Here is a 23,400-nt window from a genome sequence, read left to right on the forward strand (position 1 = left end):
GAAAAGTATTCCGATGAATAAAATATTCTAAATTATTAGAAATCTGAGATATCCTTCAGGAATTGTGACCTCCCCAAGGTCATTAGGATATGCTATTAGCAAAACAGGGCTGTCTACTTAAAAAAAAAAAATTTAATTACTGACTTGGTGCTGTATATTGGTAACATGATGTTTCTTGATACTACTTCTCACAAACAGTTGATGAAAATGCCTAAACTATGTTCTCCTTTGCAATTGCTGTCATTACCATTTTACCACCCAAAACCATAGCATTGCACATCCTTTAGTAAAGTTTAAGAGGGTCACACTGGAATCTGTGAGAATAGTAAGCTTTGAATGTCTGTCTCTGAGAAACCTCATCCAGCATCTTTATATTTACTTTTTAGGCAACTGATATTTAGCACCTACAAGTACTGTATGATAGGTCACATCCAAAACAGGACTTTATTTATGTCTTAATGCAGAGATACTGATCAGTAGCACATATAAGGACAAAATACAGCCTGGCAATGAAAAAACAATTGAAAGTATTTCTTGTGCTTTTAACCATTTCTGCAATTTAACTATGTATTGGATGTAGCCATGCATGTATTTACAGTGGCTTTGAGTATGTTGTTCAGTAACTAAAAGATACCAGGGTCATCTTGAGGAAGCAGTAACAAAATCAGACTGCAAGAAGCAAGTATACTATAAACATTGACCCTCTTTTATCTTCTCTTTCATTTTCATAGTATTCTATGTTTATTTGTTAGTATTTTTTCACATTTATCTTAGTATTATGTTGATTTAGTGACATGAAAATTACCAGCAAAAACCAGAAGGGGAAAATGGTATCATTAGTGGATATGAGCAGAACCAATGTAAATTTATATTCATTCCACATTTTGTGGATTTAGAGCTTTTTAGTGAATATTTGAGAAACTGATTTAGGACAACTTATATTCATGATTTATAAATTTTTGTGAGTGTTTTGTGGTGTTCTGATGTAGTTCAATAATTCTGTTTTGTGCACACATATATATACCTATTCATTTGCTTTTGTCATTCCTTCTTCCATATGTATTTGGGATGGTTCACTGCAATACACACCATTAAATTAGAAAAAGCAAAATAAGACCAGTAGCTCTAAATTTTGAAAAAGAACAAGAAAATAATTATACCCAAATCATACTTTACCTAGATAATTTAAGTAAGTATTAAATTTAATTCTTCTCTTCCTGATTGACAAGGTAAAAAAGACAACAAAATTTTCATGTTTTGGTTAAAGAAAATGTAACATTGTTTCACAACAGTAAAAACAAGGTAATTTTTCACATTCATCCTTTCACAGAATAGTGCTGACATAATAAAAGTAATGGTCAGGGCCCTAAATGGTGGTTTTTTTTTTTTAAATAAATTTATTTATTTATTTATTTATTTATTTTTGGTTGTGTTGGGTCTTCGTTTGTGTGCGAGGGCTTTCTCTAGTTCCGGTGAGCGGGGGCCACTCTTCATCGCCGTGCGTGGGCCTCTCACTATCGTGGCCTCTCTTGTTGCGGAGCACAGGCTCCAGACGCACAGGCTCAGTAGTTGTGACTCACGGGCCCAGTTGCTCCGCAGCATGTGGGATCTTCCCAGACCAGGGCTCGAACCCGTGTCCCCTGCATTGGCAGGCGGATTCTCAACCACTGCGCCACCAGGGAAGCCCCTAAGTGGTGTTTTTACAAAAAATAAAATATAATTAAAAATAAGAATATTATTCCTAAATGTCTTGACCTTTCCTTCTTTAAAATTTGTATTGGAGTATAGTTGATTTACAGTGTTGTGTTACTTTCTGCTGTACAGTTATACATATACACATATCCACTCTTTTTTAGATAAAAATCAAGGGTCTAATACCAAAACTTATAGATCAATAGCTAATATTGTCATGAATCAGTCTGATGATTCTAATTTAACACAGGCCTGAACTTCTTTTTTTAGTAGAGAAATTATAGATGTCATTTGTCTTAAGGAATGTTTAGAAATAATAATTATCTTAGCCTAACGTTTTCATGGAACTTTTTATCTGCTCAAGAGATGAACAGAATGAGAACCCAAAGTTCCTTTTCACAGCGTTTGGGACAGGCAGCTTGGCATAGGGAATATCATATATGTACATTGTTAGGAATCCACAGTATTGACTATAAAATGGTTCACTGTGTCATCCCTGAAATTGAGTGGTCTTCGTCACTGTGGGCCAAAAAGGTTGACTCAGTGGCCTCCCACTAACTCAAAGAATTGGCTGCTGAATGAAATTATTCAACATTGTTCATTTGATCATGTTTATTCATTTATTCAAAAATCATTTAACATCTACAAAAGAGACAAAATCCCTGCACTTTTGGAATATTTAGTCTAGTGAGAGTGATAGATGAGAGAATTAAATACATAAATAAACAAGAACATTTCAGATTGTCTGAGAAGGAAATAAATAAGGGGAAATAGAGAGCTATGGAGGATGTACACCAGATAAGGTAGACAGGCTTCCATGAAGAGGTGATGTCTGAAGAAAGACCTTACAGATGAGAAGAGCTTGGAAGGGTATTTGAGACAGAGGAGGTAATAAATGCCGAAGCCAAAGCCGTAGCACAGGAAAACGTTTGGCATGAACGATGAATAATAAGCAGGCAAATCTTTCTCTAATGCAGTGAGGAAAGGAGAAAGTAACTAATTGGAGGAGAGTTTGGCCAGGATCTGATCACATAAGGTCATGAGGCTATGAATTTGTCTTTTATGCTAGAAACAGTTGGAAATGACTGAAGGATAAATATTTGAGAGACTGTTTTAGGACAACTTGTGTATGTGATTCATAAAATTCTGTAAGTGCTGTGTGACAACCTGGTGTAGTTTAACAACTCTCTTTTGTGCATATGTGTACATATTCATTTACTTCTGTGATTCCTTGTTCCACGTGAATTTGAGGTGGTTCAAATGTAGACATAAAGTTAAAAAGAAAAACTAAAATAAAACAATAGCTCAAAGTTGTGGAAGTCCTCTCCTTCTTGTGAAATGGCAAGAGTAGGACCGGGTAGACCAGTTATTGAAATAGTGCTCTTGAAATAGTGCTAATAGAGGAATATGGTTTCATTCACTAGGACAGGACAGTGTGAGAGAAGTGTAGCTTTAGAGTTTATATTTTGGATATAAGTTTAAGATGATATGTCAGTCATCATGGACTTCATTATACTGAATAATATTTCACTGTTTCAATGCAATACACTTTATTGTTACTAGCACTCTATTGAAGGAATATTTTTTAAATTTTGGTACCAGTTTTTTGATAGTATAAATAATGCAGCAGTGGACATCCTTATACACATTGCTTCTTGAAATCTTTGAGGTAGACCTCTGAGGGAAATTACTAATAGTGAATTAGCTGGGTTAGTGTGTGCAACTTTTCAAATTTATCTAATTGTTCCCCAAATGGTTGAGTAATTTTACGGTCCAATTTAAAGAGGGTAAGAGTTCCCAGAACTGTTCTGACAGTTTTATGTAAGAGGATTGTGATTTCTTGGTCCAGTCTGACATATGATATGATATTGCAACAACACCATTATACGTTTGAGTCATTTCCACCCTAAGCAAGCAAACACATTGGTAACCATTCCTCAACTTCAGCTACTGACCTTTATCTCCACTCTTCTTCAGAGCCAAGTGCTTAGAAAGGCTATCTTTACTGTCTCCATTAATTCAACTGCCACTCAATTATATGTTATTGCGTAAAGTGTTCATGGTGTTTATCATTCGCAATTTAATTTTTTAAAGCTTCAGTTTAAGTTAATTTTGGGGGCTTTATAAGTGTTCACAGAAAATGTAATTTTTCTATATGAAGCAAGAGTTCAAAAAACTTTCTCACGGTGTTTCATTTTTTTTACAGAAAATCCCCATATGGAATACCTTTTAGTATAATAGTTGGGTCCATTTGCCAACCTCTCCTCAGATTCTCAAATAATATGATATTCTATGCTGGTTACAGAAAATTTGCAGAGTCAATTCTGCATATGTTACTGGTTCTTAGTAAATAACTAGAGAGTAAATAAGATGCCCTACAAAATCATTACCTCAAAGGGAAGATGATAATATGGACTGTGACCTACAAAATTATTCCTAAAATGTAATTAACAGTCATCTACATTTTTTTAAAGAATTAAAAGTCTCAGTATTCTACTGAAACCATAGGTTTACTTACATTTTCACCTTAGATGTTGATCTGCTATACTGTATTCTCTTTGCTTGTTTTCCTGTAGTATCCTTTATAATTCTCTTTTTCTATTGAAGGTCTCAAATTACACTGAAAATAGAGTGCATAACAGATGGAATCTGGAAATTTCCCATGATGTTGGTTGCTACTGAGCCTGATGTGGATGGTGTCATTGACATAGAAGGGGTTGGTTTATTTAAAGGATCTACTGTTGACTTCAGGCTGACAAGTCAGACAAGGTAATATATCAAACAAAAGTATGTAACTGGTTTTGTGAATGTAATTTATGCTGAACTGGGAAACAAAATTTAAGATGAAAAATTCTATTATGTCATCTTTTTCTGGTTAAGCCAGAGCATTATTGCTTCTATGAATCAAAACTTTATATATTTCGTATTTTTTATTTAAAACTTGGAAAATAGAATCTACAAAGTGAAGACCAAAAAAAAATAAGAAAAAGTAAATAGACACTGAAATTTAGAATAATACTTCTATTTGTTTTTCAAAGGATGTTTTAATGTATTTTTTCAAAGATAGATGGGATGTTTCTAGTAAATTTTAACAGTTTTGGGTTTTTAAGTGGTTTAATTAAGTAGAGATGATTAGGCAACCTATTTTGATTCCATTTTCTGTATTATTCTGCTCAACCATAGCTATCTTTGTTATACTTGTGATAACCTAGGCAGCATGACAATAATTTTACCTACCTCACATGCAAAATATATTTTTACAGCTTCTTTTGAGATATAACGTACTTTCCATAAAATTCACCTATTGTAAGTGTACATTTCAATATTTTTTGAAAATGAATAGAATTGCAATCATAGCCACATTCTAGGTTTAGAACTCTTCCATCTGCCCCCAAATTTCCCTCAAGCCCCTTTGCAGTCAATCCCCACTCCCATCCCCAGTCTCAGGCAACCAGTGATTTGCTTTCTGTTTCTACAACCTTGCCTTTTCTGGATATGTTATATAAATAAAATCACCCAGTGTGTAGTGTCTTTTTTAAACTGTTTTTAAGCAGTTTAGGTTTCCAAAAAAATTGAGAGGAAGGCATAGAGATTTCTCATTTACCTCCTGCCCCCATACATGTGTAACCTCCCCCATTATCAACATCATTTGCAAGAATGGTACTTTTTTTTTTTTTTTAAATTTATTTTTGGCTGTGTTGGGTCTTCGTTTCTGTGCGAGGGCTTTCTCTAGTTGCGGCAAGTGGGGGCCACTCTTCATCACGATGCGCGGGCCTCTCACTATTGCGGCCTCTCTTGTTGCGGAGCACAGGCTCCAGACGCGCAGGCTCAGCAGTTGTGGCACACGGGCTTAGTTGCTCCACGGCATGTGGGATCTTCCCAGACCAGGGCTCGAACCCGTGTCCCCTGCATTGGCAGGCAGATTCTCAACCACTGCGCCACCAGGGAAGCCCGGTACATTTTTTAATAAGGATAGACCTTTGTTGACACATGATAATCATCCAAAGTCCGTAGTTTGCAATAAGGCTCACTATTGGTGTTGTACATTCTATGGGTTTGGACAAAAGTATGATGTCATATATGCATCATTATAGTATCACACAGTATTTTCACTGCACTAAAAGTCCTCTGTGCTCTCCCTATTCATCTCTCTTACTCCACCCTTGGAAACCACTGATCTTTCTATTGTCTCCATAGTTTTGTCTTGTACAGAATGTCATATAATTGGAATCATACAGTATGTAGCCTTTTCAGATTGGCTTCTTTTGCTTAGCAATATGCAATCAAGGTTTACCCGTCTCTTTTCATGGCTTGATAGCTTATTTCTTTTTTTTTTTTTTTTTTTTTTTTAAATTTATCCATCCATTTACCTATGGCTATGTTGGGTCTTCGTTTCTGTGCGAGGGCTTTCTCCAGTTGTGGCAAGTGGGGGCCACTCTTCATCGCGGTGCGCGGGCCTCTCACTATAGTGGCCTCTCTTGTTGCAGAGCACAGGCTCCAGACGCGCAGGCTCAGTAATTATGGCTCACGGGCCCAGTTGCTCCGCGGCATGTGGGATCTTCCCAGACCAGGGCTCGAACCCGTGTCCCCTGCATTGGCAGGCAGATTCCCAACCACTGCGCCACCAGGGAAGCCCAGCTTATTTCTTTTTAGCATTGAATAATATTCCACTATCTGGATGTGTCAGTTTATTTGTCCATTCACCTACTGAAGGACATCTTCCTTGCTCCTAAGTTTTGGCAATTATGATTAAAGATGATATAAACATCTGAGTGCAGGTTTTATTGTAGATATAAGTTTTCAAGTCTTTTGAGTAAATACCAAGGAGCACAATTGCTGGCTCCTACAGTAAGAGTATATTTGGTTTTGTCAGAAATTGCCAAACTGTCTTCCAAAGTAGCTGTAACGTTTTGCCCTCCCACCAATAATAAATGAGAGTTCTATTGCTCCACATCCTTGCTGGCGCTGGATGGTATCGGTGTTCTTGCTTTTGGCCATTCTAATAGAAGTATAGTGGTATCTCATTGTAGTTTTAGTTTGCATTTCCCTGTTGACATATGGTATGATGCGTCTTTTCAGATGCTTGCTTGCCATGTGTATATCTTCCTTGGTAAGGTGTCCAATAAGATATTCTGCCCATTTTTAATTGGGTTGTTTTCTTGTTTTGAGTTTTATAAGTTCTTTGTATGTTTTGGATAACAGTCCTTTATCAGTTGTGTCTTTTGCAGGTACATTCTCCCAGTCTGTGGCTTGTCTTCTAATTCTCTTGATACTGTCCTTCTTTTAATGAAGTCCAGGTTATCAGTTATTTGTTTCATGCTGTGTGTCCTTGCTATTGTATCCAATAGGACATCACCATACCCAGAGTCATCTAAGTTTTCTCTTATGTTATCATGTTATCTTCTAGGAGTTTTATACTTTTGTGTTTTACACTTAGGTTTATGGTCCATTTTAAGTTAATTTTTGTGCGGCCTGTAAGGTATGTGTCTACATTCTATTTTTTTTTGCATGTGGATGTCCAGTTATTCCAACACCATTTGTTAAAGAGACTGTCTTTGCTCCATTGTATTGCCTTTGCTCCTTCATCAAAGATCAGTTGACTATATTTATATGGGTCTATTTCTGGGCTTTCTATTATGTTTAATTGATCTATTCTTTAACAAATACCATCCTATCTTAATTACAGTAGCTTTATAGTAAGTCTTCAGGTCAGATAGTATTAGTACTCCAACTTTGTGTTTTTTCTTCAATACTGAGCTGGCTGTTCTGAGGCTTTTGCCTCTCTGTATAATCCATTTGTTGATATCCATAAAATAACTGCCTGGGATTTTGACTGGGATTGCATAGAATCTATAGGTCAAATTGAGAAGAACTGCCATGCTGACAATATTGAACCTTCCTATCCATGAGCATAGCATAGTTCCCCCATATATTTATTTATTATTTACTTTCATTCATCAGAGTTTTATAGTTTTTCTCACATATATCTTGTACATATTGCTAGATTTATACCTAAGTATTTTATTTTGAGGGATGCTAATGTAAATGATCTTGGTTTTTAATTCCAAATTTCACTTCTTCATTGTTGGTATATAGAAAGCAATTGAATTTTGTATGTTAATCTTGTATCCTGCAACCTTGCTATAATAGCCTATTAGTTCCAGTAGTTTTATTGTCCATTCTTTGGTAATTTCTACATAGATGATCTGTCAACTGCAAATAAAGACACATTTATGTCTTCCTTCCCAATCTATGTAACTATCATTTCCTTTTCTTGCCTTACTGCATTAACAAGGATTTCCATACGATGCTGAAAAGGAGTGGTGAGAGGGGACATACTTGCTTTTATGAGATCATAGTGGCAAAGCTAGACGTTTCTCACCATTAAATATGATGTTAGCAGTAGGATTTTTGTAGATAGTTTTTATCAAGTTGAGCAAGTTCCCCTCTATTCCTAATTAACTGAGAGTTTTTATCATTAATGAGTGTTAGATTTTATCAAATGCTTTTTCTGTATCTATTGATATGACCATGTAATTTTTTCTTTTTAAGTCTGTTGATATGATGGATTTCATTAACTGATTTTCAAATGTTGAACCAGCCCTGCATACCTGGGATAAATCATATTTGATCATGGTGTATAATTCTTTTTATACTTTTTTGGATTCAGTTTGCTAATATTTTGTTGAGTATATTTGCATCTGTGTTTACGTATGAACATGAGAGATATTGGTATGTAGTTTTCTTGTAGTGTCTTTGTCTGTTTTTTAGTATTAGAGTAATGCTAGACTCAAAAAATGAGTTAGGAAGTAATCCCCCTGCTTCTATCCTCTGAAAAAGATTGTAAAGAATTGGTATAATTTCTTTCTTAAATCTTTGGTAGAATTTACCAGTGAACCCATTTGGACCTACTGCTTCTTGTTTGGGAAAGTTATTAATTATTGATTCAATTTCTTTAATAGATGTAGGCCTATTCAGGTCATCTGTTACTTCTTGTGTGAGTTTTGGCAGATTGTGTCTTTCCATGACTTAGTCCATTTCATCAAGGATATCATATTTGTTAGCATAGACTTGTTCATTGTATTCCTGTATTATCTTTGTAATTACAAAGGGATCTGTAGTGATGTCCCATCTTTTATTTCTGAAATTAGTAATTTGTGTCCTCTCTCTCATTTTTTTTACCGTTTGCCTGGCTACAAGCTTATCAATTTTATTGAGTTTTCAGAGAACCAGCACATTGTTTCATTGATTTTTCTCTGTTGATTTCCTGTTTTCAATTTCATTTATTTCTGCTCTAATTCTTATTTATTTTCTTCTTTTTATTTTGGGTTTAATTTGGTCTCTTTTTCTTAAGTTTCCTAAGGTGGAAACTTAGATTATTCCTTTAAAATTTTTCTTCTTTTCTAATATACGCATTTAATGATATAAATTTCCCTCTAAGCATTGTTTTCACTGTATCCCACAAATTTTGTTGTGTTTTCATTTTCATTTTGATAAAAATATTCCTTAATTTCTCTTGAGATTTCTTCCTTGACCCATGTGTTATTTAGAACTATGTTGTTTATTTTCCACACATTTTGAGTTTTTCAAGTTATCTTTCTAGTTAAATTCCACTGTAGTCTGAGAACAGACATTGTATGATTTCTATTCTTTTAAATTTGTTAAGGTTTGCTTTATAGCCCATAATGTAGTCTGTCTTGGTGAATATTCCATTTGAGCTTGAGAAAAATGTGAATTCTACTGTTTTTGGATGAAGTAGTCCATAGATGTGAATTATATCCAGTTGATTGATGGTGTTGTGAGTGCAACTATGTCCTTACTAATTTTCTGCCCACTAGATCTGTCCTTTACTGGGAGAGGGGTGCTGAGGTCTCCAACTGTGACAGTGGATTTATTGATATCTCCTTGCAGTTTTATCAGCTTTTGCTTCAAAAGTTTGATGCTCTGTTGTTAGGTGCATACATGTTAAGATTTGTCATATCTTCTGGGAGAATTGACCCCTTTATCATTATGGCATGTGCTTCTTTATCCCTGATAACTTTCCTTGCTTTGAAGTCTGCTCTGTCATTCTTTTTCTGCCTTATGTGGTTTTAATTAAACATTTTATATGATTCAGTTTCTCTCCTTTATTACGTTATATTTCTTTTTTTTTTAACTGTTTTTAGTGTTTGCCCTACAGTTTGTGATATATATTTATAAGTAATCCAAGTCCACTTTTAAATAACGCTGTATGCTTCACAGGTAGTGTATCTTATAATAACAAAATAATCCTATTTCTACCCCTGTTGCTTGTTTCATTGCTGACATTTATCTCTCTCTCTCTCTCTCTCTCTCTCTCTCACACACACACACACACACACATATACACATATATATACACACACATCTATATATATACATAAGCATGTATAATTGAATATATCGTTGCTATTATTATTTGAACAAACTGTTACCTGTTATATTAAGAATAAGAAAAATAAAGTTTTTATTTTTTCTTCACTTATTCCTTTTTGCATGTTTTTCCTTTCTTCTTGTAGATTCAAGTTTCTGGACTATATTATTTCTCTTCTCTCTACAGAACTTTTAACATTTCTTGCATGGTAGGTCTACTGGCAACAAATTCTCTCAATTTTTGCTTGTCTGAGAAAGTCTATTTCTCCTTCATTTTTGAATGATATTTCCGCAGGGTTCAAAATTCTAGGCTAGTGTTTATTTGTTTTTGGTTTTTTTTTCTGAAAACTTTAAATATTTCACTCTACTCTCTTGCTTGCATGGTTTCTGAGAAGTTTGATGTAATTTTTATCTTTGTTCCTCTTTATGTAAGTAAGGTGTTTTTTTGCCTCTGGATTCTTTCAATGTTTTTTCTGTATCTTTGATTTTCTGTAATTTGAAAGTGACATGCTTAGATATAGTTTGTTTTTTGGCATTTATCCTGCTTTGTGTTCTCTCAGCTTCCTGCATCTGTGGTTTGGTGTCTGTCATTGATTTGGGGAAATTCTCAATCATTATTGTTTTGAATATTTCTTCTTTTCTTTTCTCTCTTCCTTCTCTTTCTGCTATTTCCATTACATATATGTTACACCTTTTGTAGTTGCCCCATAGTCCTTGGATATTCTTTTCCTTTTTTCACTCTTTGTTCTCTTTGCTTTTCAGTTTTCAAGGATCCTATTAATATATCATCTGGTTCAGAGATTATTTCCTTAACCATGTCTAGTCTACTAATAAGCCCGTCAAGGGCAGTCTTCATTTTTGTTAGCGTTTTTGTCTCAAGCACTTCTTTTTGGTTCTTTCCTAGGATTTCCTTCTTTTTGCTTATATTACAAACATTAAAAATGAAAAAACTACCTTGAGTATGTTTATCGTGCATGTGGCAAACAAGACCTTAAACCACAAGATTTTACTTTCAAATAATGAATAATATTTAGAGAATATTTAATATATCAATGACACTATTAATTATTTTTGTCGTCATAGGACTAAATTTGTTTGGGTCAGGAAATGAGTAAAAATTATATTTTTGCCATTATTCTATAAAATTATCAGACTAGGTAACTTAGTCTTTAATATTAAAGATTTATTTCCACACAGCATGCCATAAGGGATTGCTGAGGATCTTATATGTAATGCAAAATGGACATTGTTAAGAGCAGGCCCTGTAATACAAGAAAGGGTAACAGATTATAGCCTGTGCCAGGAAATTCATGGAAGTTGTGTAGTGACTGGCTCATAAACAGGTACCCCATAAACATTAATTGAAGGAATAAGGTGGATTAAGAAGGAAAATTATTAGAACAATATTTATGTCTTCATCTGCTTAGTATAACCATGTAGAACATACGGAGAACAAGCAAAGTGTTATTTTTCCCGTAAGAAGACAGAAATCTATTGCATACACCATTGGGATTTGGTATAAGTAGATAATATTGAAGCATTCATTTCTCATAGACTTTATTTTTAGAGCCATTCTTCAGGTATACATAAAAAATTGCACATAAAGTACAGAGAGTTCCCTTATACCCCCTTTCCCCAATCCCCAACACAGTTTCTCCTATTAGTAACACCTTGCATTGGTATGTTACACTTGTTACTATTGATGAACCCGTATTAATATATTATTAACTAAAGACCATAGCTTACATGTAGGGGTCACTCTTTGTGTTGTACAGTTCTATGGATTTCGACAAATGCATAATGACACGTATCCACAGTATGATACGAAATAGTTTCAACTGACCTAAAATTCCCGTCTTCCACCTATTCATTCCTCTCCACTCACCTCCACCCCCACTCACCCTCCTCTCAAACCCTTGGCAACCACTGATCTTTTTACTGACTCTGTGGTTTTGTCTTTTCCAGAATGTCATGTGGTTGGAATTACACAGTATGTAGCCTTTTAAGACTGGCTTCTTTCACTTAACAATGTGCATTTAAGGCTCCTCCAAGTCTTTATTTTATGGCTTCATAGCTCATTTCTTTTTATAGCTGAATAATGGACATCTTGGTAGATTCCAATTTTTGACAAGTATGAAAAAAGTTGCTGTAAACATTTGTGTGCAGCATTTTGTGTAGACATACATTTTCAAATCATTTAGATAAATACCTAGGATTATAAATGCTGGATTGTATAGAAAGCCTATGCTTAGATATATAAGAAACTGCCAAATTATCTTCCAAAGTGGCTATGCCATTTTGCATCCCTACAACCAATGAATGAGAATTTTGTTGCTCTGAATTTTCACCTGCATTTAGCATTGTCAGGTTTGTTTTGTTTTGTTGTCATTGTAGCCATTCTAATAGTGGTATATCATTGTTTTTGTTTTTTTTTTAAAGTTTGCATGGATTTGCTTTTTTTTTTTTTTTAATTATTTATTTATTTATTTATGGCTGTGTTGGGTCTTCGTTTCTGTGCGAGGGCTTTCTCTAGTTGCGGCAAGTGGGGGCCACTCTTCATTGCGGTGCGCGGGCCTCTCACTATCGCGGCCTTTCTTGTTGCGGAGCACAGGCTCCAGACACTCAGGCTCAGCAATTGTGGCTCACGGGCCTAGTTGCTCTGCGGCATGTGGGATCTTCCCAGACCAGGGCTCGAACCCGTGTCCCCTGCATTGGCAGGCAGACTCTCAACCACTGCGCCACCAGGGAAGCCCTATGTCATTGTTTTAATATGCAGTTTCCTAATGTCAAATGATACTGAGCACATATGTCCTCACTTGCCACTTGTTTATCTTCTTTGATGAGGAGTTTGTTAAGATCTTTTACCTATATTTTAGTTGTATTGTTGGTTTTCTTTTTGCTGAGTTTGAAGCATTATTTGTAAATCTTTTATCAGATATTTGTTTTGAAAATATATTCTCCCAGTCTGTGGCTTGTCTTTTCATGCTCCTGACAATGGTATATATTTCCTCCCATTCCATAGGTTGCCTATTCATTTTGTTGATTGTTTCTTTTGCTGTGCAGAAGCTTTTGAGTTTTATGTAGTCCCACTTGTTTATTTTTTCTTTTGTTGTCTGTGCTTTTAGTGTCATATGCAAAAGAAATCATTACCAAGACCAATGTCAAGGAGCTTTTTCTCTATGTTTTCTTAAATTTAAGTCTTTCATCCCTTTTGAGTTATTTTTTGTGAACATTGTGAGATAGGGCTCCAATTTAATTCTTTTGCATGTAATTATCCAGTTTTCCCAGCACCACTTATTAAAGAGACTGTCCTTTCCCCATTGAGTGATTCTTGGCTCCCTTGTCAAATATTAGTTGATCATATATGTGAGAGCTTACTTCTGGGTTCTCAATTTTGTTCCATTACTCTATGTATCTATTTTTATGCCAGTACCATACTGTTTTAATTATTATAGCTTTGTAATATAGTTTGAAATCAGGAAGTGTTACCCCTCCAGCTTTGTCATTCTACTCAGGATTTCTTTAGCTATTTGGGGTCTTTTGTGGTTCCATATGAATTTTATAATTTTTTTTCTTTTTTTTTTTTGGGGGGGGAAAAATGCTCTTGGAATTTTGATTGAGATTGTGTGGAATCTAGATGACTCTGGGTAGTATGGACATTTTGACAATATCAGTTCTTCTGATCTGTGAACACAGGTTATCTTTCCACTTATTTGTGCCTTTTTCTATTTCTTTCATCAGTGTCTTATATTTTTCAGCGTACATGTCTTTCACCTCCTTGGCTAAATCTATTCCTAAGTACTTTATTGTTTTTTATGCTGTTATAATATGATTGTTTTCTTTATTTCTTTTTCAGATAGTTCATTGTTTTCTTATTGTATAGAAAGCCAACTGATTTTTTTTTTTTTTTTTTTTTTATTTATTTATTTTTGGCTGTGTTGGGTCTTCGTTTCTGTGTGAGGGCTTTCTCTAGTTGTGGCGAGCGGGGGCCACTCTTCATCGCGGTGCGCGGGCCTCTCACTATCGCGGCCTCTCCTGTTGCGGAGCACAGGCTCCAGACGCGCAGGCTCAGTAGTTGTGGCTCACGGGTCTAGTCGCTCCGCGGCATGTGGGATCTTCCCAGACCAGGGCTCGAACCCGTGTCCCCTGCATTGGCAGGCGGATTCTCAACCACTGCGCCACCAGGGAAGCCCCACCCAACTGATTTTTGTATGTGGATTTTGTATCCTGCAATTTTACTGAATTCAGTTATTAGTTCTAGTAGTTTTTTGGTGGAGTCTTTAGGATTTTCTATATATAAGATTATGTCATCTGCAAACAGACAGATTTTACTTCTTCCTTTATGATTTGGGTACCTTTTATTTATTTTTCTTGCTTAATTGCTCTGGCTCAGACTTCCAGTACTATGTTGAATAGGAGCAGTGAGAGTGGGCACACTTGTCTTGTTCCTGATCTTAGAGGAAAAGCTTTCAACCTTCCAACGTTGAGTATAATATTAGTTGTGGGCTTGCCATATATGGCCTTTATTGTGTTGAGTCACATTCCTTCTAAATCCAGTTTGTTAAGAGTTTTTATCATGAAAGGATGTTGAATTTTGTCAAATGTTTTTTCTACATCTATTGAAATTATCATATGATTTTTATCTTTCACTCTATTAATGTGGTGTATCACATTTACTGATTTGCTTATGTTGAACAATCTTTGTATCCCAGGGATAAATCCCACTTCATTGTGGTGTATGAGACTTTTAATGTACTATTGAGTTGAGTTTCCTAGTATTTTATTGAGAATTTTTGCACCTATATTCATCAGGGATATTGGCTGGCAGTTTTCTTTTCTTGTAGTGTCCTTATCTGCCTTTGGCATGAGGGAATTGCTGACCTCATAAAATGAGTTTAGGAGTGTTTCCACCTCTTCACTTTTTTGGAAAAGTTTAAGAAGGATTGGCATTCATTCTTTGTAAAATACTTGGTAGAATTCACCAATGAAACCATCTGGTCCTGGGTTTTTTTTAGTGGGAGGGTTTTGATTACTGATCCATTCTCCTTACTCATTGTGTTGCTGTCTTCTCATTTGAAGTAGTAGTCACCTCCTCCGATCTTTGCTGACTGTCTTCAGGAGATAATTACCTTCTTTCAGTCCTACTTGGGATTTCAAGGATTTCTCGGTCCTTTTCTCTGTGTATGCCTGCTCCACACTTCTTACTCCATCTCATGGCAGAATACTAAAGCTTGTATGCCTTATCTTGATCCTGTCAAGCCAGTCCTAGTGCTGACAGCCTCGCTTTTGCTTTTCCTAGGGCAGTGCTGAATGTTCAACTTTGTGTTTCTTGCAAGCCCTCAGAGTTGGGCTCTGTGTTTCTACAAATGCTCAGTAGCCATCTGCAAAGCCTCTGTCTTGCTGCTCTTGGGAGCACACACCAGAAACCAGCCACAGGGATAGGGTGTGTGCAGGTAGGGCACCCAGAGTGCTGAGGGTGCCTGTAGGCCAGCTGGGGGAACTGCAGGCAAGAAGTTCCCATTGTCTAGTGGGTGGGCCTTCTTGATAGAGTCTGTGATACAGTTGGTAGGATCCATGTCCCTTTAATGCCCTCTAAGAGCCCTATCCTTTGCTCTTCCAGCAACTCCCTGGCTGGGTACTCACTTACATATTCTCACTTTCCTAAGTGGGAGAAATCACTAGCTGAGAAGTTCTCTCTGGGCATTGGGCTGTTGCACCCTGGGGGAGGGCTCACACTGGTAAAGTGAAATTGTTTTTCTTACCCTATCTAGCCAATGTGTCCAGTTTAATTTTTTTTTTTTTTTGCTCCAATGGTGTGCTGGGACCTCTCTCCTCAACTCCTGGACTTCCGCAAAGTCTCTCTTGTCTGTCCATGGGTAATTGTCTGAATCAGTGCTCTCCAGGGGTGATTCCAGGATCATGGCCAAGAGGGGCTGGAGCTGGTTCACAGGCCACTTAAGGGTCTACAGCCAGGACTGAGGGCTGTATGCCTATTAACCTACACATGGATGTGTGCCTCCTCCTGGGTTCTTTGGCACATGGTGCTGGTGATAGAACCAAAGCCATATTGGGCTGTAGCTAAGTCCTCAGGGGTATGGAGTTGTTTCCTTGCCTGTGGCCATGGCCATGGTCAGCAAGTCAGCCACCTGGGTGTGGGCCTGCATTATCAAAATGGCTCCCCTCGTTCTTAGACTGCACCAGAATTTCACAATCTCCTACCTAGATCCCAAAGCTCCCACAAAGGTACTTTTGTCCATGGATGGATACCGAATTATTGTTGTGGAGGATGTGAGTAAGGGACATGTTATTCAGTCATCTTGCTGATATTACTTCTATTTTTATCTTTATTATGTGGTTTCTTGAAGTGGGAGCCTAGATTATTGATTTGAGATCTTTCCTTTTTTTTCTATTGTATTTTTTGTGATAAATTTCCCTCTGGGTACTGTATTAGCTGCATTTCACAAATTTTGATATATTGTATTTTCATATTCATTCAGTTATAAATGTATTTTTAAAATTTCCTTTGAGAGTTCCCATTGACCCATGGGTTATTTAGTATTGTTTAATTTACAAATATTTTGGAGGATTTCTGTTATCTTTCTATTATTGATTTCTGGTTTGATTCTTTTCTGGTCAGAGAACATACTCTATGAATTCAATCATTTTATATTTGTTGAAAAGAATGGATATTTTTCTTTTGTTGGATGGAGTGTTCTGTACATATCTATTAGAGCCTGTTGGTTGATCATATTTTTCAATTCCTTTGTTTCCTTGCTGATTTTCTGTCCCATAGTTCTCTAAATTGATGAGAGAGGAGTGTTCAAATCCCAGGACATAATTATGCATTTATTTATTTCTCTTTTAAATTCTGTTTTTGCTACATATACTTTTGAAGTTCTGACATTTGGTACATGAAAATACAAGATTCTTGTGTCATTTTTGGCATACTTACTCTTTGTCATTATATAATATCTCTTTTTGTCTGGTAAATGTATTTGCTTTGAAGTCTACTTAATCTGATATTTATATAATCACTCGTGCTTTACTCCTGCTTTTTATTTTTTTATTACTTTTTAAAAAAATTTTTTAAATTAGTTTATTTGTGGCTGTGTTGGGTCTTCGTTGCTGCATGAGAGCTTTTCTCTAGTTGCAGCGAGCAGGGGCTACTCTTTGTCGTGGTGCGTGGGCTTCTCATTGTGGTGGCTTATTTTGTTGTGGAGCACGTACTCCTGCTTTTTAAAAAATGAATATTTGCATGGTATAATGTTTTTCATGCTTTTATTTTCAGTCTACCTGTATCACTAAATTTGAAGTATATTTCTTATAGACAGCGTATAATTTGATCATCCTTTTTAATTCCCTTTGCCAGTCTCTTAACTTCCATTGGTGTGCATTTACATCACTAACATCTAAAGTAATGATTGATATATTAGGTTTATTTATGCAATTTTATTATTCATTTTGTTAGTTCATTTTGTTTCTTTCATCTGTTTTCCTTTTCTTGCCTTGTATCGGTAACCTGAACTGATTTTAGAATCCATTGTTATTTATCTATAGTATATTTTAAAGTATATATCACTGTATAGTTTGTTTTTAATAGTTGCTGTATGCAACATATTCATATGCAACATATCACGGTCTACTGCTATAGACATTTTGCTACCTCAAGATAAGTGTGGAAACTTTATTTCCATTGGTTCCTTTACTCCCCCCACTTTCTAAATATAAAGTCACAACATACATTGAATACCATGTCTGATGATGTTATAATCTTTGCTTTAGTTGTAAAATATAAAAACTCATGAAAAGGGTAGTTCATTATACCTACCCCTGTTTTTACCCATTCCATTGTTTTTCTTTCCTCCTGAAGTCCCAGCCTCCTCCTATTTTAATTTTTTTTGTTCAGGGAACTTCCTTTAGCTCTTTTTTAAGATTAGCTCTGCTAGTGACACATTTTCTTAGCTTTCCTTAATCTGAGATTACTCCTTCATTACGGAAGAATATTTTTGCTTGATATAGAACTCATGATTCAGAGTTCTTTTCCTTCATCTCTTGAAAAATGTGCCACTTCCTTCTGGCTTGCATGGTTTCTGAGCAGAAATGTGCTGTCATTTGAACTGTTGTTCCCCTATAGGTAACATTTCATTTCTCTCTAGTTTCTCTCAGGATGTTTTGTTTGATTTTAGTTTTCAAAACTTTGATTATGATGAGTCTTGTCATATAATATCTGCTGTCACTATTAGTCTGAGTTCAATGAAGACAGGGACAAGGACTGTCTTGGTCAGTGCCAGATATATAAGGGATGCTTGATAAGTATGCCCTGAAAGAATGAAAATCCCCAGGAACTTTGGTTTCCATGACAATAAGTAACAGTTATTATTGGATATAAATTTGCCTTGATGTGCTCTTAGGGGCGAAACAGAAGCTTGGTGTATTTCTTAGGTTTCTGGGATTTAATGGCACATAGAATTATTTGCTGTTTCTGTTGAGATACCGTTTAAAACTCTTTAAAACCATTTTTAAAGTTCATTCATAGTTCTTTAAAGTTATTTGTATCCTTAGGTACTGCATAAAACTATTACATCAATATATTTGGAGTCTTTTCAAAGTAAATTGTTCATTGTAACCAAAATTTTTAATAGGTTAAGTAGCTCCAAATAAACGCAGTTATGGGCATGATTAGAGCTCTGCTCTTTTAGTAACTTATTAAGTATTCTTAACTGATTGGCCTGTACAGCTCTCTCAGTTGGTCAGTTTTAAAATATTCCCTTTGCAATCAGGAGTGCAAAAATGAATTTCTATTTATTGGCAGGCAGGAAATTTTAATATCATACTTGTTTACTTTGAGAAAGCTGCCTCTTGGGCTGGAAATCAATTTTCCTTCGTCCAGTTTTTTTGTTGTTGTTGTTTTTTGGATATTTGCTTGGCATTTATTTGGGGTACCTGTCTGTGATTCATTCATAGAGTTTTAGGTTAAAAGTCTGAATTACTTCATCCAGTTTTATATGTGCATTTGGCCTACACACTTGGGCTTTGCTACTACAGATCTGTTTTACATAATCTACAACACATTTCCCAAATAGGTGAAAATTAACTAAAGAGAGGCAAGGTAGATGCTACCTAAAATATGAGAAAGTGAACAGATTTCATAACCTGTATGTGCCTTTAATGAGTAAAATTAGCTTTCTTCTTTCTTGGTTATAGAAAATAAATAATCCATAGAGTTCAGAGTATCTGAACCATTATATTCTGTCCTTGTTGATTAATTACTTTGTAATATTATCCTGTGTTTAATTTAATAGAAACATAGGAACTAAAGCGTTTGAATTCAAGATAATACAAATTCCACCCTTCATTGCCTCACTTGTGATTGCTTTTGACTGATACAATTATATAATTTAATCATCAGTTATAAGAGATTATAATAAACAAATCTGAAAATTTTGGATAATACTCATAAAGGAAAACACTCAATAAAAATATAAAATGAAATGTATGAGTTTTCTGAAAGAATATCATGATTATTTCTGTCTAAATTGAAAAATAAATCATTTTCATTAGTCTACTTTATTTCTTAATCTAATTGGAAAGTCTGCCTTCATTTAGATAGTTTGAGACGTAGACCAAGGCCCATGTTTACTGTCAGAAAGAAGGAAGAACAGGAACATGTTACATCCTGGTGAATAAACACTTTAATTCAGAAACCAATATGATTCATTCCCCCAATGTCTTGGGTAATGTCATCCTAGGTTGTGTAGACTCTGACCATAATAATACTAACGTTAATATTTTATAGATATGCTGAACCTGATATTTTTGATAAAATGATAAAAGGTCAAGATTATATCTATGTCTCACTCAGCCTTTTCAAAGAAATAAATTAGGAGCTTAGTTCTCACTTTCTTGATTCCCCTACATTTATTAAATTCTTCTTAATCCATTTGCAATAGATTTGCATCATACCTTTATACTTTGGCCTGGCCTTTGGAAAAATATAAGATAATTGCAAAGTCACTTTCTTCAAACTACCTTTAAGTTTATTTTTGTATCTTTACTGGGTATCTTGATTTCTAAATGTCATTGAGGTAAGTTTTTATGGGTACAACCAGAAAATATATGACATACAATTCAGCCTCTAACACAATAGTCTGTTTCCTTATGCCCTTGTATTTTCCTTTTTTTCCCAAGATTTTAATAACTTTTTTAAAAAAAATCAGTGATTTATTATTTTTCTGTTGATGAACTAGTTTTTAAATTTTTTGGGGGGGTATAGTTGCTTTACAATTTTGTTGGTTTCTACTGTACAGTGAACTGAATCAGCTATATGTATACATATATCCCCTCTTTTTTGGATTTCCTTCCCATTTAGGTCACCACAGAGCATTAAGTAGAGTTCCCTGTGCTATACAGCAGGTTCTCATTAGTTATCTATTTTATACATGTTAGTGTATATATGTCAATCCCAATCTCCCAATTCATCCCACCCACCCCTTTCCCCCCCTTTGGTGTCCATACATTTGTTCTCTACATCTGTGTCTCTACTTCTGCCTTGCAAACAGGTTCATCTGTACCATTTTTCTAGATTCCACATATATGCATTAATATACAATATATGCCCTTGTATTTTTCTATTAATGTTAAAAGAAAAGAAAAAAAAGGCAATTATGGCAGTATATTTGTGTAGAAGAAGCAAAAGAGAAACAACCTGCTTCATTACAATCACAATTATCTGAGTTCATTTTTAATTAATACTGCAAATATTCTCCTAGATATTTTTTTTAAAATTAGAAGCAGCTAGTATCTTTTATTCTGATATATTTCTGCAAACATTAAGTTCTAAGAGAGTATCAAGAGAAATATGAAATATACCTCCTCCTTTAGATTTCAGTAAACATTTTCCTAGTAGATGAATGCATTTATCAGAAGTTCTAGGATATACAGTTATATTTGTCAGATGTGCTCACAATATGAGATAAAATTTGATTCTTACGTCCTGAAGTCTGATAACCCTCCTATATTGAGTAAATGACTTAAAATTACTGAGAAATCTAAAAATGCCAACAGAATATTTTCTAAAGTATAGATTTTGATTTTGTTCAGTTTTGGTTCTGAGGATATAATAATGCATGCCTTATACTATGGGCACAGGAGGGTTTTTTTTTAAGATTTAACAGAAAATAGTGCAAGTTTGGGGTGCATATGTGGTACGTCTTAATGACTGAGGCTCCCTCATGAGGCTGTAGTTACATGTTGGCAATGTCCACAGCCAATTTAAGGCTTGATTGAGCTAGCTGATCAAAATGGTTAACTTAACTGGCAGTTAATGCTAGTTGTTGTCTAATAGTGCAGCTATTATTGGCTAATGGTGCCTACATGCAGTCTCTATATAATGTGTGTCTGAAGTAGTTGGATTTTGTACACAGTGACTAGTTTCCCACAGTGTGTATTCCAAAAAACTGCAGGGCATTTTCTGATACAGACCTAGAATTTATGCAGCTTCACTTTAGCTACATTCTGTTGGTTACAGGAGAGTCACTATGTTGACTTGGATATATGAAAGGGAATATAGGCCCCACCTTTTGATGGGAAAAGTGTCAAAAAATGTGCAGGGCTGCCACGGTGGAATCTGCTTACTTGAGAATGTTGAGCCTCCTCTAAGTCAATAAACTCTCTTCAGAGTCCTCCTAGTTATTATCTTCAGCTGGAATTCTTTGAGGGGCAAGGCTCAGATCATGGTGGGTAACATCCTAAACTGCCAAAGGGGATGAATTTATTTTCTCTTCACGGATCAATTCTGGGGAACAATTCAAAACTACCCCATGCCAAGTCTGTCTTAAATTTATTTTAGATGACTCAATGGTGTAAATAAGCTCCTGAATATATCCAGTTTACTTTCCATCCCTGGGGAGACTATAGCTAGGTAGGTATTAGAAATCTCAAGTCATTCAAAAGACCTATGAAACTAGTGGGGAACATGTCAGATAGGCTGACCTAATCACATTTAGTGTTTGACCAGCTTCCCCACGAACAAACTCAACACTCAACATCTCGTTTTTCTCTCTGACCAAGAGTAAAATATCAATAAGTTCTGAAGAGAAATGACTATGCCCTGGTGACTACACATTCTTCGTGTTTACTGGGCATGTGGGGAGGGGAAAAGAGGAGAAAAAAATGCATGACAAGCCATGAGGTGGTGGCTGTTCTATCTTCTAAATTAAATGATCTCGGGAGGAGCTTCAAGATGGCAGAAGAGTAAGATGCGGAGATCACCTTCCTCCCCACAAATACATCAGAAATACATCTACATGTGGAACAACTCCTACAGAACACCTACTGAACACTGGCAGAAGACCTCAGACCTCCCAAAAGGCAAGAAACTCCCCACGTACCTGGGTAGGGCAAAAGAAAAAAGAAAAAAGAGAGACAAAGAATAGGGGTGGGACCTGCACCAGTGGGAGGGAGCTGTGAAGGAGGAAAGGTTTCCGCACACTAGGAAGCCCCTTCGCCGGCGGAGACTGCGGGTGAGGGCAAAGCGGAGAGATTCCCGCACAGAGGATCGGTGCTGAGCAGCACTCACCAGCCCGAGAGGCTTGTCTGCTCATCTGCCAGGACGGGTGGGGGCTGGGAGCTGAGGCTCGGGCTTCAGTCGGATCCCAGGGAGAGGACTGGGGTTGGCTGCGTGAACACAGCCAGAAGGGGGCTAGTGCGCCACAGCTAGCCGGGAGGGAGTCCGGGAAAAAGTCTAGAGCTGCCGAAGAGACAGGAGACTTTTTCTTACCTCTTTTCTTGCCTCTTTGTTTCCTGGTGCATGAGGAGAGGGGATTCAGAGTGCCGCCTAAACGAGCTCCAGAGATGGGCGCGAGCCGCGGCTATCAGCGCGGACCCCAGAGACAGGCATGAGATGCTAAGGCTGCTGCTGCCGCCACCAAGAAGCCTGTGTGCAAGCACAGGTCACTGTCCACACCTCACCTCCTGGGAGCCTGTGCAGCCTGCCACTGCCAGGCTCCCGTGATCCAGGGACAACTTCCCCAGGAGAACGCACGGTGCACCTCAGGCTGGTGCAGCGTCATGCTGGCCTCTGCCGCTGCAGGCTCGCCCCGCATCCGTAACCCTCCCTTCCCCTGGCCTGAGTGAGCCAGAGCCCCCGAAGCAGCTGCTCCTTTAACCCCGTCCTGTCTGAGCGAAGAACAGACGCCCTCAGGCGACCTACACTCAGAGGCAAGTCCAAATCCAAAGCTGAACCCCAGGAGCTGTGTGAACAAAGAAGAGAAAGGGAAATCTCTCCCAGCAGCCTCAGGAGCAGCGGATTAAATCTCC

General features: G+C 36.5%; 1 protein-coding gene across 1 annotated transcript in view; it reads left to right on the forward strand.

Moving 5' to 3' along the window:
• The window catches only part of CFAP47 (cilia and flagella associated protein 47), a 431,032-nt gene that overhangs the window by 384,595 nt on the left and 23,037 nt on the right, over positions 1-23,400 (forward strand). Inside the window, 1 exon segment of the mRNA XM_082377789.1 lies at positions 4,300-4,461. Within this exon segment, the coding sequence (XP_082233915.1) occupies positions 4,300-4,461 (162 nt within the window).

The sequence above is a fragment of the Balaenoptera borealis genome, assembly GCF_965194805.1.
Source record: "Balaenoptera borealis genome assembly, chromosome: X".
NCBI lineage: Eukaryota > Metazoa > Chordata > Mammalia > Artiodactyla > Balaenopteridae > Balaenoptera > Balaenoptera borealis.